This window comes from Epinephelus moara, chromosome 18 (assembly GCF_006386435.1).
Source record: "Epinephelus moara isolate mb chromosome 18, YSFRI_EMoa_1.0, whole genome shotgun sequence".
In the NCBI taxonomy this organism is placed as follows: domain Eukaryota; kingdom Metazoa; phylum Chordata; class Actinopteri; order Perciformes; family Serranidae; genus Epinephelus; species Epinephelus moara.
The window spans coordinates 16,470,609-16,482,648 of NC_065523.1; the positions used below are offsets into that span (position 1 = coordinate 16,470,609).

The window sequence follows — 12,040 nt, forward strand, 5'->3', positions numbered from 1 at the left end:
AATCTTTTTGCAGTCATTTCACAGTACAATGGCCATCTGTGGAGAATCATGTGTAGATAAAGGAGATTAGTGTGTCTCTAAACCACATTAGCCACTCAGGTATATTATTCTATCACTCCTTTGTGTGCCACAGATGCAACAGAGCTCAGACACTTGTTTCCATTTGCTTTCACCGTCGTATCTTGGCTAAACACCAGCCCTGCTGTCACAAGTTGTTTCCTGAAATGGCTGGAAAATGAGTAGCTGTGGGGTTGCCACATGAACAGATGCTGCGAGGGTGTTGCACACTTTCAGAAAAGCCAGCACCTTCTGCACCTGCAAACTCAGGATCACATATAAAATCAGTTTTCATTTCCTGATTCAGAGCTGGATTATGCTCAGTATTTTTTTATTTTTATTCATTTTGTTTACAAACGGATTAATAAATCGAATTTTAAAACAGTGATGTTTTCTTTCTTTTCTCTGCAACATAATTTAATCAAAGAAAGTGCAATTTTGAGCATTTTCGCAAATCTGAGCATTCATGTTGCCACTGTTTATTCATTAGCAATCATCTGCCTGAGTTTTCTGTCATTTTTTTCTCCCTTTCTTCACACACCCACACACATATTGTTGCTGCTCGAAAATCAATCTGAGTCAGTCTGAGATGTTGCTGTTTTTTACCCATGATGACGCAGGAAAAGCACACACACACACACACACACACATTCACATAATCATTAAAACCATTTCTTACAAGTTCTAAAAGCTTTATTTTCCAAAATCCATCCCTTGTCCTCTCTATGGTACAGCACTGTAAGTTTTTTTTGTCAATCCATCCATGTGTACAGTGTTTCCTGCTCTCTAGAGCTATGGAGGGATACCCTGAATGGATGGTCATGTTAGCATTTGCTCAACCTGTCACCCCTGAGAAGGCCTGGCTAATGTGACTTTAGGATATTGTCTAAAAAGGCCTTGAATTACATTATTAATTCAGTCACCGTCCACAAGGAGAAAAAAAAAAGCTCACTCAAACAAAAAAAGGATAATTTTAAATATTTTCTCTTGTACTTAAAAAAACATGTTGGTAAATAAACAAAGAACAAAAGAAAGCAAAGCGTTTTTCCTGTCCCTGTATGCCGCACAGAGCCTACGATAACATAATCTACTCTCTTCTATGATAGCAGTTCATTGTGATACAGATAACAACTCTGATAAAATCTCTATAGTTACTCTATGATTTCTACATATAATTTGCCTTCTCTAGATTCTTTATTTTAAGAAAGTTTCAGTTCTTTAGGTCAGAGTTCCCACTGAGCGATAGAAACAAACAAACAGTGAAGATTAAAGGCTGGCTGGTTCACTGAGTAGTGCGACTGGGGAGAATCACATCAGTATGGCCTCGCTTACCCAGAAAGACTTGGGGGTCCTTAAACAGAAATGTACATAGGATCAAAGGTTTTGTAGAAGCACTAGTACTGGATGGCAATTACAGGGTTCTTACGACAGATGGCACTGCTGCATCACAGACAACTATACATATTGCACAATGAGAAATGCATAGGATTTGCTCCATTACTGTAATTTAAGAGTACGTGATTTGGTATGAGTGTTGAAGGAAGGATGAGGTGTGTACGCTCCCAGTCCTTATGAGACCTTGCCGACAGTTCATGTCGGCAGAGGGAGGGCTGAGTGTCAGTAGATATCCTGGGTGGTGAGAGAAGGGGACAGCACATGGACAGCAATATGACAGTTGATGTTGCACTTGTGACACTTATCCCAAACACTTGTCTCTGACTTAACATTGTTTTGCTCAGTGGAAGTCATACAAAAGTTCCCCTGCTCCACTGAAAAGTGAAACAGCAATGTCATATGGCGCTGAAGCACCCTCTCCACAGCGCGAGAGCAGCTATAAATGGAAACGGCTCAGTCCGGAGTCACAACATGTGGAGACGGACTGTGAGCGTCAAGCATCGAGGGCAGCACCGTCAGGACAGCCCCTCATTTCAAATGACTCTTCACTGACAATTCAGTGTTGGCCCTTGGCTGTGTTGGAGTACATAATACATTGTTACAGATGTGCACAGTATAGAATAGATAAAGCCATCGACACACTGAAAACACATCATAAACATAAACATACTGAATGTATTGCTTTAAATGTGAGACTTGTCTTGATATGGATAAACCATAATGTGATCATTCTCACCTGATTGTTTTTTTTTTCCTTTCAAATAAAACCGACATGGGATTGTAAAAACATACACCTAGGGCAAAACAAAGGTGACTATCAACACATTGCTTTTGTAAGTAAATCAGTTTTAAGGTGCTTTTAATGTGGTTGCCATGGCACTGTGCTTTGTTCCCTCCCACGCTGTGCGCCGACACCGCAACAGGATGTCAATCAAAAAGTGGCTGAGCAGCCTCCCCTCCCACTGTCATCCAAACTCTTCACTGAGCTCTGAAATTCCATCAGGTCTTGAAGTTATCCATTCTGTTTTCATCGTGTGCGCGGTTGCGTGTGCGTTTGTTGGGCGGGAGGCTTTTCCCCGCTCCTCCTCCTCATCATCATCTCATGCTGAGATCATGCTGCAGAAAATCAAGGGCAACAGCGAGGTGACGGCAGGGTGAAGGAAAAGAAAAAGAGCAGTCACAAGTGGAAAGGAATAATGGCATTTTGCAATGTAAGACATCCATAGCTGAAAAAATGTTTTCATGCCACTAGCTTGGTGAGAATATAATCAAGCTGTGTTGCACGAATGATGCACTGGAGAGGAACAAAAAAAAAATCATTCCAGAAGACAGATTTGCAAATTGAAACAAAGTCAAGTTGACAAGCTGACCTTTTCTGGACCTTAATGAGTGCTTAATCCTGGGGATAAAGGAAAGGAAAAGAAATCTGGAGGGCTATGACTGTGGCTGTGACTCAGAAAGAAGAAAGAAGTTTTCATTTGTATGAGTTAAGGGCCCGGAGAAACAGCTGGAGATGCAAAAATGGTTCTAACTGGGTTTTAATATGTGGAAATACATTATGTAGTTATAGCTTCACATACCACCCACAGTGAGGACTGTTTGCCAATTGCCATATCCAAGATGAAATGTGACAGCAACTGCTCTCAGACGATCCTTTGAGCTTGTTAGTTGACAACACTGATCAATGCGAGTGGCTTGTCCAGCCGTACAGGAGGGTGCCTCGGGTTCAGCTGCGTTAATGACCTATGATCCTCCCACCTTTCATCAAACCCCCAAACCAATAAGTTAAAAATGTTTTAAAAGAGCATCAAGTAAAGGGACCTTATTTTGTGGCAACCACACTAAACATACATCTAGACTTGTCTATATTTGTTCTCTAATAAATTACACAATAATATCCATAATCCAAACCATGTTGACCCATGAAATGGCTATAAAAGCGGCCTCTGTGCACCAGTCACTGTCTGGAGGCCTGTCCTGCTCCTTAGGTCATGATAAGAGGAGCAGAAAGAAGGCATGATGGGGGACCTTGGCCTTTATGATAGGAACAGCTCTCAGGCCTGATGGCCTCCTGAGCGTCAGGACTTGTGCACTCTTTCCATTGTAAGTCAGGCGGGCTGCATAGTTTGCGTGTGGCCTTTGTCATGTGGGTCACACTAAAGGAGGGCCTGGGGTTTGGTAAAGGGACAAGGGTGGAGCTCAGATGGGAAGTGGGTCAAGTCTTTAGTAGGGGGAGAAGATGATGGGTGTGTGTGTGGCCCGCAGCGGCCCCGGGGCGGGCCGAAACAGTGCAGGGCCCAGGAAGGGGGTCTGGATGAAGGTGGTGGTGCCCACTGGGTGGCGTAGAGCCAGCGGGTTAGTCGCCACTGTGCACAGAGTTGGCTGGGTGAGGGGGCTGGGCAGGAAACCAGTTGTCAAGCTCTTGGTCAGCTGCTTCTGCAAGGCCAGTTTGGTCTGGAGAAGACAGGAGGCGGGAACGGTGAGAAGTGAGAGAAGACCACAATTAGGGGAAACTTAATGGGCAAACATGGTCCCAAACTCATGGGCCTTGTTTGCACACATAGAGGAATGCATTTTTATACATTGCCCCATACTAAATATCACACACAACTGGATTCCTGTTAGCTTGTTGCACTCATCAGACAGATATACATGATAGGTTAATGCTAGGACTACAGTTTAGACACACATTAGCACATTCAAGTCAGGACAAGGGTAAAATGGCAGTCATTTACTTTCTAGGATATTAAAAAGACAGTTTAGGTTTTTTTTTTTAACATTAGCTGAGATGCTTTACTCACTGGCTGTGATACTGATGGATATTAACTTAGATGGGATTTGCTAAGATCCTGTGAGACGGATGTATCCCACCAAACGGACAAAAACTTTGGATAAAAGTCTTCCAAACCACAACACAACTTCTAAGCTCTTCTTATCAATGTCTCACCGTTGTAGGCTTGAAATTTGTTTGAAGAGTTTATAGTTTGCTCTTGCACAGAGAACAGCAGCATGGTAAGCTTGGAGGAAAAGGTTTTTGACAAAATTGCTGAATACAGCACTTATACCTCATGCACACTGTTGTTTCCTTGTATCATATTTGGCAACTTATGAAAAGCATCGACATGCAGAGCTGGAGAGCTGCAGTTTTAGATGTAGGGATGGAAATTGCTACATATCTTTTGATGGTTTTATGAGGACCACCGCAAGGAAACATGTTCTTTGTTTAGACTATCAAACGTACAATGGATCACGGATATTTGTTTCTGGCTCAGCGTTAGCTAGCTGAAAAGTTGTGTATTTCCACTTCAAAATGTTGATTAAAAACATTGCCATCTGTTGATACTTTGACTTGGGCTAATGCTAATGTAATGAATGGATGGTCCAAAGGAACAAGTCTGCCTGTCTGGAGGGCAGGGGCAAGAAAGCCCCGGGGAAAAAAATGACAAGCAGCCTGGCTCTAAGCAGCCTCCACCAAACCCCGCTGAGCCAGGCTGTGTTCTGCTTTTTTGACAAAAGGTTTTATGAATATTTTATTTTGTTAGTCTTGCTGTGTCTCAGGGCTGCCATTTTAATCCAATGTAACTGTTGTGAATCCAGGCTGATTTCAGCTGCTGTCCTCTGTGAATGAACATTCTATAAACTTTCTGAGGTCTACTGGGAATAAGTATTTTATACGCAGAGGATGCAGAACTCACTGTCAACTACTAACATACAAAAAAGTTTCTTGCTAAAAAGCCTCATTTCCAACAAGCAGTCCAGTTTAGTTCAGTTTGTTACACATTAGAGCGGTTATTTTTGCGTTTCCATTGTCAAAAGTTGTGGATAGTATTAACAGAACCATTCCATTTGGTCACATTTTTTAATCATTCCTCTGTTGAGGCACCTCGCATGCTGATCTGATACTAAAAGGTGGGGAAACCAGGCAGTCGATTGGTCAATAGAGAATCAGCACTCTTGGTCAACAAGGACTCAGTGCACAAAGGACTAATTTAAGGTGTGTTGATTGATTCACATCATCAACTCATGCATTGAGTAACATTACAAGTTAACATTCCACCTTAAAAGTTGCCAGCAGTCGGCCCAGTGACTTAAGTTATTTTTTTCTCCAACTCCAGGTGCTGCTAGAGGCAGCAAAACATCCTTTCATTTTATAGATACAGTCTACTAATAAAACTCCACAGTATGAACAGTGGTGACATGAGCCTCAAAACCAGCCACAACTCAGCCCTGAGCAGAGTGACTGTCTGCTATTGACCAATCAACGGACTGCAGTGTTCACAGCTCGACCTTTTAGTACCAGATCTGTGTGCTAGGTACCCCAACAGAGGGGGGGACCAAAAATGGGGATGGTATGGAACACTTCCATTGGTAACATTCACAACTTTTCCTAGTGGAAATGGAAAAAAAGCGTACCGAACTGAACTGAACTGTACTGTACCGTACTGCTCAGTGGAAACGGGGCTTAAGAGTATTGTCTGTGGTGGAAATGCAAAGCAGATCTATGGTTTACGTACATATCCGTATGGGTTATGTATGGGTTCAATAGGTAGTATCTCGAAAGTGTTTGGTGGCTAATCAGAAATTAACTTCAGGGGTCAACAGGCTAAGCTAATGTCCATCCATAGAGTTAAGGAGTTGGAGGAAGTGTTTTTCAACATCCCGTATTCCCATTTCAAATTTTTCTTTAACTGCTACCTTCAATATTACTTAACATAGAAACATGGGAGAATACATTAACAACCATGTGAGTTTATGTCTTGACCAACAGTTGCAATTATTTTACTTTAGCTTCTAAAAAAAAATCATTTTTTGTCCGTTGATTTTCCGAACACTACAATACCAATGACATTGAGCAGCCATTGCTATAGAGCAGCAAATTTAAAAAATGTTCGTCCTTGAATTTATGAACAAAACACAATGCCATAGTTACTGAATTAATATAAAATGGACCATGAATCCCACAGTAAATTGATTTAAGCTGCAGATTGTATTGGTAGTTTTCTCAATACTGTAATATTTTGCTTCACCCCCCCGTTTTTAACACACGTAACAGAAAATGCTCTGCAAGGGGATGTTTCTTACTGAAAGAACCTTGGGAGTCATTTTTACCGTCTTCCCTGAAATTTTTATATTCTCAGCCCTGTACCTTTGACTTTTATTTAAGAACCAGATATTTCATGGAAGAGTTTTATGTGTTCCATCAAAGTCGCGGAAGTGCTCCAACTGTGAGTCATGTCACACTGTCTACAGGGAAAATTAATGGGATTTCTTCTTCCACAAACCACGGCACCTAAAACAGCTCTTCCCACTTCAATACTCTACTGACATCACCACCAGTGAGTAAAATGAGTAGCACCTCATTTAAATAGACAAAAAAGAAAAATCAGAACTATCCTAACTAATACAAAAATGACTTCTTCATTCTCTGTTCAGTCCCCTGCCCTGTGGCCAGGCCTAAACTTCAGCCATCTGAAGCTCTCGCCTTCCAATCCAACCCCAGACTCGGCCTCTCCCGCCACTGACCTGCGAGGAGAGGGAGGTGAGATTGTACTGGCTGAACGCTTTCTTCATGGCAGACACAGCCACGCCTGCATAGCCACTCCATCTCACGTTCTGTAGGATGGAGGAGGAGGAGGAGGAGGAAGAAGAATATGGGGGAAAAGGAGAGATGGGGAGGTGTGTATATGACAGGAGCAGAGAAGTGATTAATCTGGAGTGCTGATTCAGGCTGCTGTTGTCAGAGCTGGTCAGTTGGGGAGAGCAGGACTATTTTAGACCTGTCTCAGGGGTAGGGGACTCACTGAGTACAACAGTGTGCTTAACCTCTATGACAGTACAGGCACACAAGCATGCTGCCTCACTGAGACATGAAAGCCCCTGAGCTCAATGCAATGAGATCTGTGTGTGTTTTTTAACTGTGTGTCTGCTGGGGCTGGGGTCAAATCAGTTAACTGTAACAGAGATAAATTAAAACCAGTGTTTAAAAATGCATTAGTTTACAAGCTATACTGAATGTATTCCAATTCTGGCACATGTGTGCAGCATGTCCAAGCATATCTGCTGTAAGAGAAAGGCAATTATATTTTGTTTGTCTTCCTTGAGTGTGTGTGCATGCGTGCATATTTGCATGACAGTGTTTTGTTTGTCTGTGTCTTTATGCTGAGACTTACCGCTAAGCTGGTGCTTGGCTGGCTCTTGCTGTGGGGGGTAAATTTGGGTTTGGGTGGTTTTCCAGCCAGCCTATCCTTGTGCCTTCTGCTATTCATGTGCTGCCGAGACCAGCAGAAATACCATCAGTGAGCTAACAAGCATCTGTTGTACCACAGTGGAACAACTTCAAATGTTATCTGCTGATTAATAATGCATACACATTGAGTATGACTGAAGTGCACAGAAATTACATCACATTACTTTCTACGGCTGCCACACTGTCTCCTCCTCTGGCTGCAGTACTAACAGGCTTATGTCCTCCTGGGACAGAGGTTGTTTATATAAGACCGGTGGAATGCATTTAAAGCTAAAGCAGCCTGGGTGCTAACACATGCCAACATATCCTGTATCTTTTCCACATTCCACTCCAGCGTCGAAAAAGTTTCCAAGACAGCCCCTTCACTCAGATTTAGTATTTAATGAACATCAAAAGGGGAGAAATTACTTCCCCAACCAGGTTTGATGCCAACGTAACCAGAAAATTAAATACGGGAGACATTAGTAGCGTGCAATAATGAGAGGTAAATAAATGCCTACTCACTTTGCAGCTTTGCAGTTAGTTATAGCATCAGATGTTATCTGTCTAATGTGGAAAAAATAACTGCTGCTTGAATGTACCCAGCACTCGCAACCTGCTTTCAATGGCTTCATTCATGTGGCTGTAAATTAAAGTGCTACTTTGATTTAAGCCTCCCTCTATCAAGGTGATGTTGAAATGGTCTCTTGGATTATGTAAGGTCTTTAAAATCCCATCATACATATTTATCATTTTAATACACATCATTCGGGATATGTTTTATAATTGTAACATTATATCAGTCAGTCTGGTCTAAGTTCATCGAAGGTAATTGCTAACTATATGCAGACTGTTCTGTTGCCTAATTATTCTGTGGTCACATCATCTGTCTGCGGAGGTGAGGTAATTATATGCAATATTTTCTCCACTGCCTGATGTGATTGGGCTAGAGTGCTTTTCCCTGCAGAGTCAACAGTACTTCAATGCACTTTTGAGCAAAATCCTATCAGGTTAGCAACAGTCTCACTTAGTATGCCTTGACAAATCTGCAGGACTTCTCCAAGCCCCCGCTTCCCTCCTCATCTTTCATTTCATACAGCACAGGAAGGATAGAGAAGTCCCAGAGTGATAGCTCTTTGGCGTTTTGTCCTCCTACTCAGATACTTTAAGCCAAAAAGTTTGGATGTCTCGTGTGGCTCCAGAAGTTCAGTAAGGTCATAAGTTTGGTATGTTGCTACTGCTTCATATACACATTTCTGTCAATTTCTTTATTAGATTACATCAGCTATCATCGATTCATTTGTAAATCTTGTCTCAAAAGTGTCCAGTTTTTCTTTTACAATGGCCTGCATACAGCTTAAATGGTCGTCTAGACATAACTATGCAGTATAATCTATATATATATATGTTCACATTTCTTTTGAGACTTACCTGGCTGAGCTGGGTCTCAGAGTTCACAAAGATCTCACACACTTCACACTGAAAGTTCTTGCTGGGCACGCCGACGCTGCCTTTGCTAGCCAGCCTCTTGCTCTTGCAGCCGGCGCGAGCTGCCACCACCTTCCCCCTGCGCCGAGGCAGAACACTGTGACCTTCCAGCATCAGTTTGTGCTTTGTGCCTGGTGGGGAGAGTAGAGAGCTGGCAGGTTTGTTGTGGTTCACATTAAATAATATTACAGGCATTTATTTGATGCTCAGATGTTTGACCAACCCATGTAAAAGCCTTTATAAAAGCCTTTTACCGCTGTTATGTGCTTCCAGTTGGGAGATGGAGTTGACTGTGACTTTACAGACAGGACAATGGAGGTGAGCCTTGCTCTTCTTGGGGTCTTTGTCCTCATCTGTACGAGACTCCTCTTTGATGCTGGATGCGTCTGCATGGCTGCCGGGCTCAGTGGTTGGGCCCGCAGCCTCGATAGCCTCTGGGACTTCAGGGGCGCTGGTGTCTGAGGCAGTCTCTGAGTGCTGTGAGGAAGGTGAAATCTGAGGAGGGGAAAGGGTGACCAGCTCCATGGAAGAAACCTCGGATACTGGCGTCAACATAACTGAGCTCCTGGGACTCTCCTCAAGCTTGGCTTCCAGGTTGGCTGGTTCTAGGTCAGACTGAAGACCTGTGTAATAAGGTACAAACAAAGCATAGAATAAACAAACTGTGGTTCATTCAACAAAAATGGTGCTAAGCATCCAAAGATGGTTTGTCTTAATCAAAGAGTAACCTGACTTGGTGCTCTATGGCACACATCTTTTAAAGGTGCTATACAGCGCCTTTGTCAAATAGTGTGCAGCATGAACCATTAGTGGTGCCATATGGCACTATATTGTTGAGCCTTGGGGCCCTTGAACGATGCCAGATAATACCATGGATGAGTCAATTAAGGTCCAGTATGTGGGATTTAGGGGGATCTATTGGCAGAAATAGTATATAATATTCATAACTGCTTTTATTTGTTTATAATCACCGTAAAATAAGAATTACTGTTTTTGTTACCTTAGAACAGGGGTCAGCAACCTTTACTATCAAAAGAGCCATTTTTTTTTTAAACAAAAATTATAAAACCAAATCTGTCTGGAGCCACACAACATGTTTTAGCCTTATAATGAAGGTAACACAGACTATTAAGTCCAAATTAGCTAATCAGCATTACTAGTAGATCTAAATGAGTATTTAATAGGATGTTTTACCACAAGGTGGCTATTCTGCAGTGCATTATGATTATTTGGAACTTTAACTTTGCAAAGCTGGTGGTAAAAGCAAATGAAGCTGTCCACACTCTTAAATTCTCTATTCTCTGAAACTTTACTTATTTGGATTTGGAGTCCATAGCTAGCTAAGCTATGGTGGCACCGCTCCCAAGGTTTGGCAAAATCTGGTGAAAAAGGCGTCAGGATGGAGACGTCTGAAGCACCCAACGGTGCACTTGGCAGCAAAAAGGTTGAGAGCCACTGATTTAATGTGTTGTCTCCCTGAAATACACTTTTAATGTATCTCTTTTGACTCATTCTCCAGTAAACTGAACTAAACTAAGGCTGAAGGACCTCTAAAGAAGAATTGAAGGTTCTTAGCTTAGTTTAGTTAATTTGCAGGGGTATGAACTGGTAGAGAACCTCTGAAGGACCATACAGGGGCTTGATATTATACCGACATGGCATGATGTTTGAAAAAACAAACCAACAATGAGATTGAAAAAAAAATCCCCTTGCATGCTTAATCAACAAAACACTCTTTAGATTGATTGAACTTCTTGAGTGCAAATATAAAGTCGACTGAATTAATCTCCAAATAACCATTTCTCCTTTAATACAATATTGGAGCCAACATTAAGAGAGCATTTCAAGTGTTTGCTTTGTAGCATTTTCTGATATAGTTGGCCTTTGTTTTAAACCATGTGGAACAGACTAGATTAGTGTTGGTTTGGGCGTGTAAATGCCATCAGCCTCCTTCCTCCCTCTGCTCTTGCTCCTTCCCTCTCCCTCACTATTCAAATATCAAGTGGACCCAGAGTCTCAGTCAATATAAACAAACCCATCGACTGCCGGGCCCGGCCGATAAGTCACTGGAGTTCCATTACACATCTCCCCTTCACCCCATTGCCCTCCCGAGGGAGTCACACACTTCACCCCAGAGCACTGTGCGCTACGCTTGCTGAATATCTCCATTTCATTTAGTGCGCTTTCCCTCCACACACACACTCACACTCACACTCACAATCCTTCTCTATGCAACTCTGCTCCATTGATTTTCCCTTTTACGTCTCAGAGTAAATTCATCATTGGAGATAAGGGTCTTCCTCTCTCATTCCCGCTAAAGAAAAAGAACCTATATAGGAGCAAGATTAGACAGTCCCCTAGCTGTAATGAGAGTGACCCCTGAGGGATTTGAGCTCCTCTGAAAGACAGGGCCACCTGAGAAGTCTCTGGAGGGGAGTGATATTGATCAATGGATTTAGCAGGAACCTTACAGAGGAGGACATGGAGGCTGGTGGGAATCAAAGCCTTCGAAAATCTGAAGACTCAGATCCTGAAGGACCTCATTCAGCAAGGAATCATTTCAGCTGTCCCTGCTGAGCTTAAGGTTCCCAAACTTTAACAGCCAAAAAAATCCTCTGTTAATCTTCTCCTCTTACATTAAAAGTAATGCTGAGGTGATTAGTCCATTAATCAAGCAGTCAACAGGAAATGTTGATAATCATTTCAGTCATTTATCAAGCTACAGAGCCAAACAGGACCACTCTGATGGTTCTTTACTAAAAGATAAAGGAAAGGAGATTAGTCATTATTAAAAAAAAATCATTAGTGTTTTTATTTTTATCTAACTGTTTTGTAACTAACTTGTGCTGGTTCTAAAAATGCCTATCCATATAT

General features: G+C 42.2%; 1 protein-coding gene across 4 annotated transcripts in view; it reads right to left on the reverse strand.

Annotated features, from left to right (window-relative positions):
- Positions 1 to 383: 383 nt before the first annotated feature.
- The window catches only part of znf385c (zinc finger protein 385C), a 196,799-nt gene continuing 185,142 nt past the window's right edge, over positions 384 to 12,040 (reverse strand). For 2 of the 4 annotated variants that reach the window (XM_050069827.1, XM_050069825.1), the window contains exons 6-10: positions 9,421 to 9,789; positions 9,110 to 9,297; positions 7,623 to 7,721; positions 6,976 to 7,065; positions 385 to 3,906 (exon numbers count right to left, since the gene is read on the reverse strand). In XM_050069827.1, the coding sequence (XP_049925784.1) occupies positions 3,676 to 3,906; positions 6,976 to 7,065; positions 7,623 to 7,721; positions 9,110 to 9,297; positions 9,421 to 9,789 (977 nt within the window). In that variant the 3' untranslated portion in view covers positions 385 to 3,675. Of the gene's footprint in view, positions 3,907 to 6,975; positions 7,066 to 7,622; positions 7,722 to 9,109; positions 9,298 to 9,420; positions 9,790 to 12,040 lie in introns of all 4 variants that reach the window. The other 2 variants (XM_050069829.1, XM_050069828.1) reach the window with 2 other exon arrangements.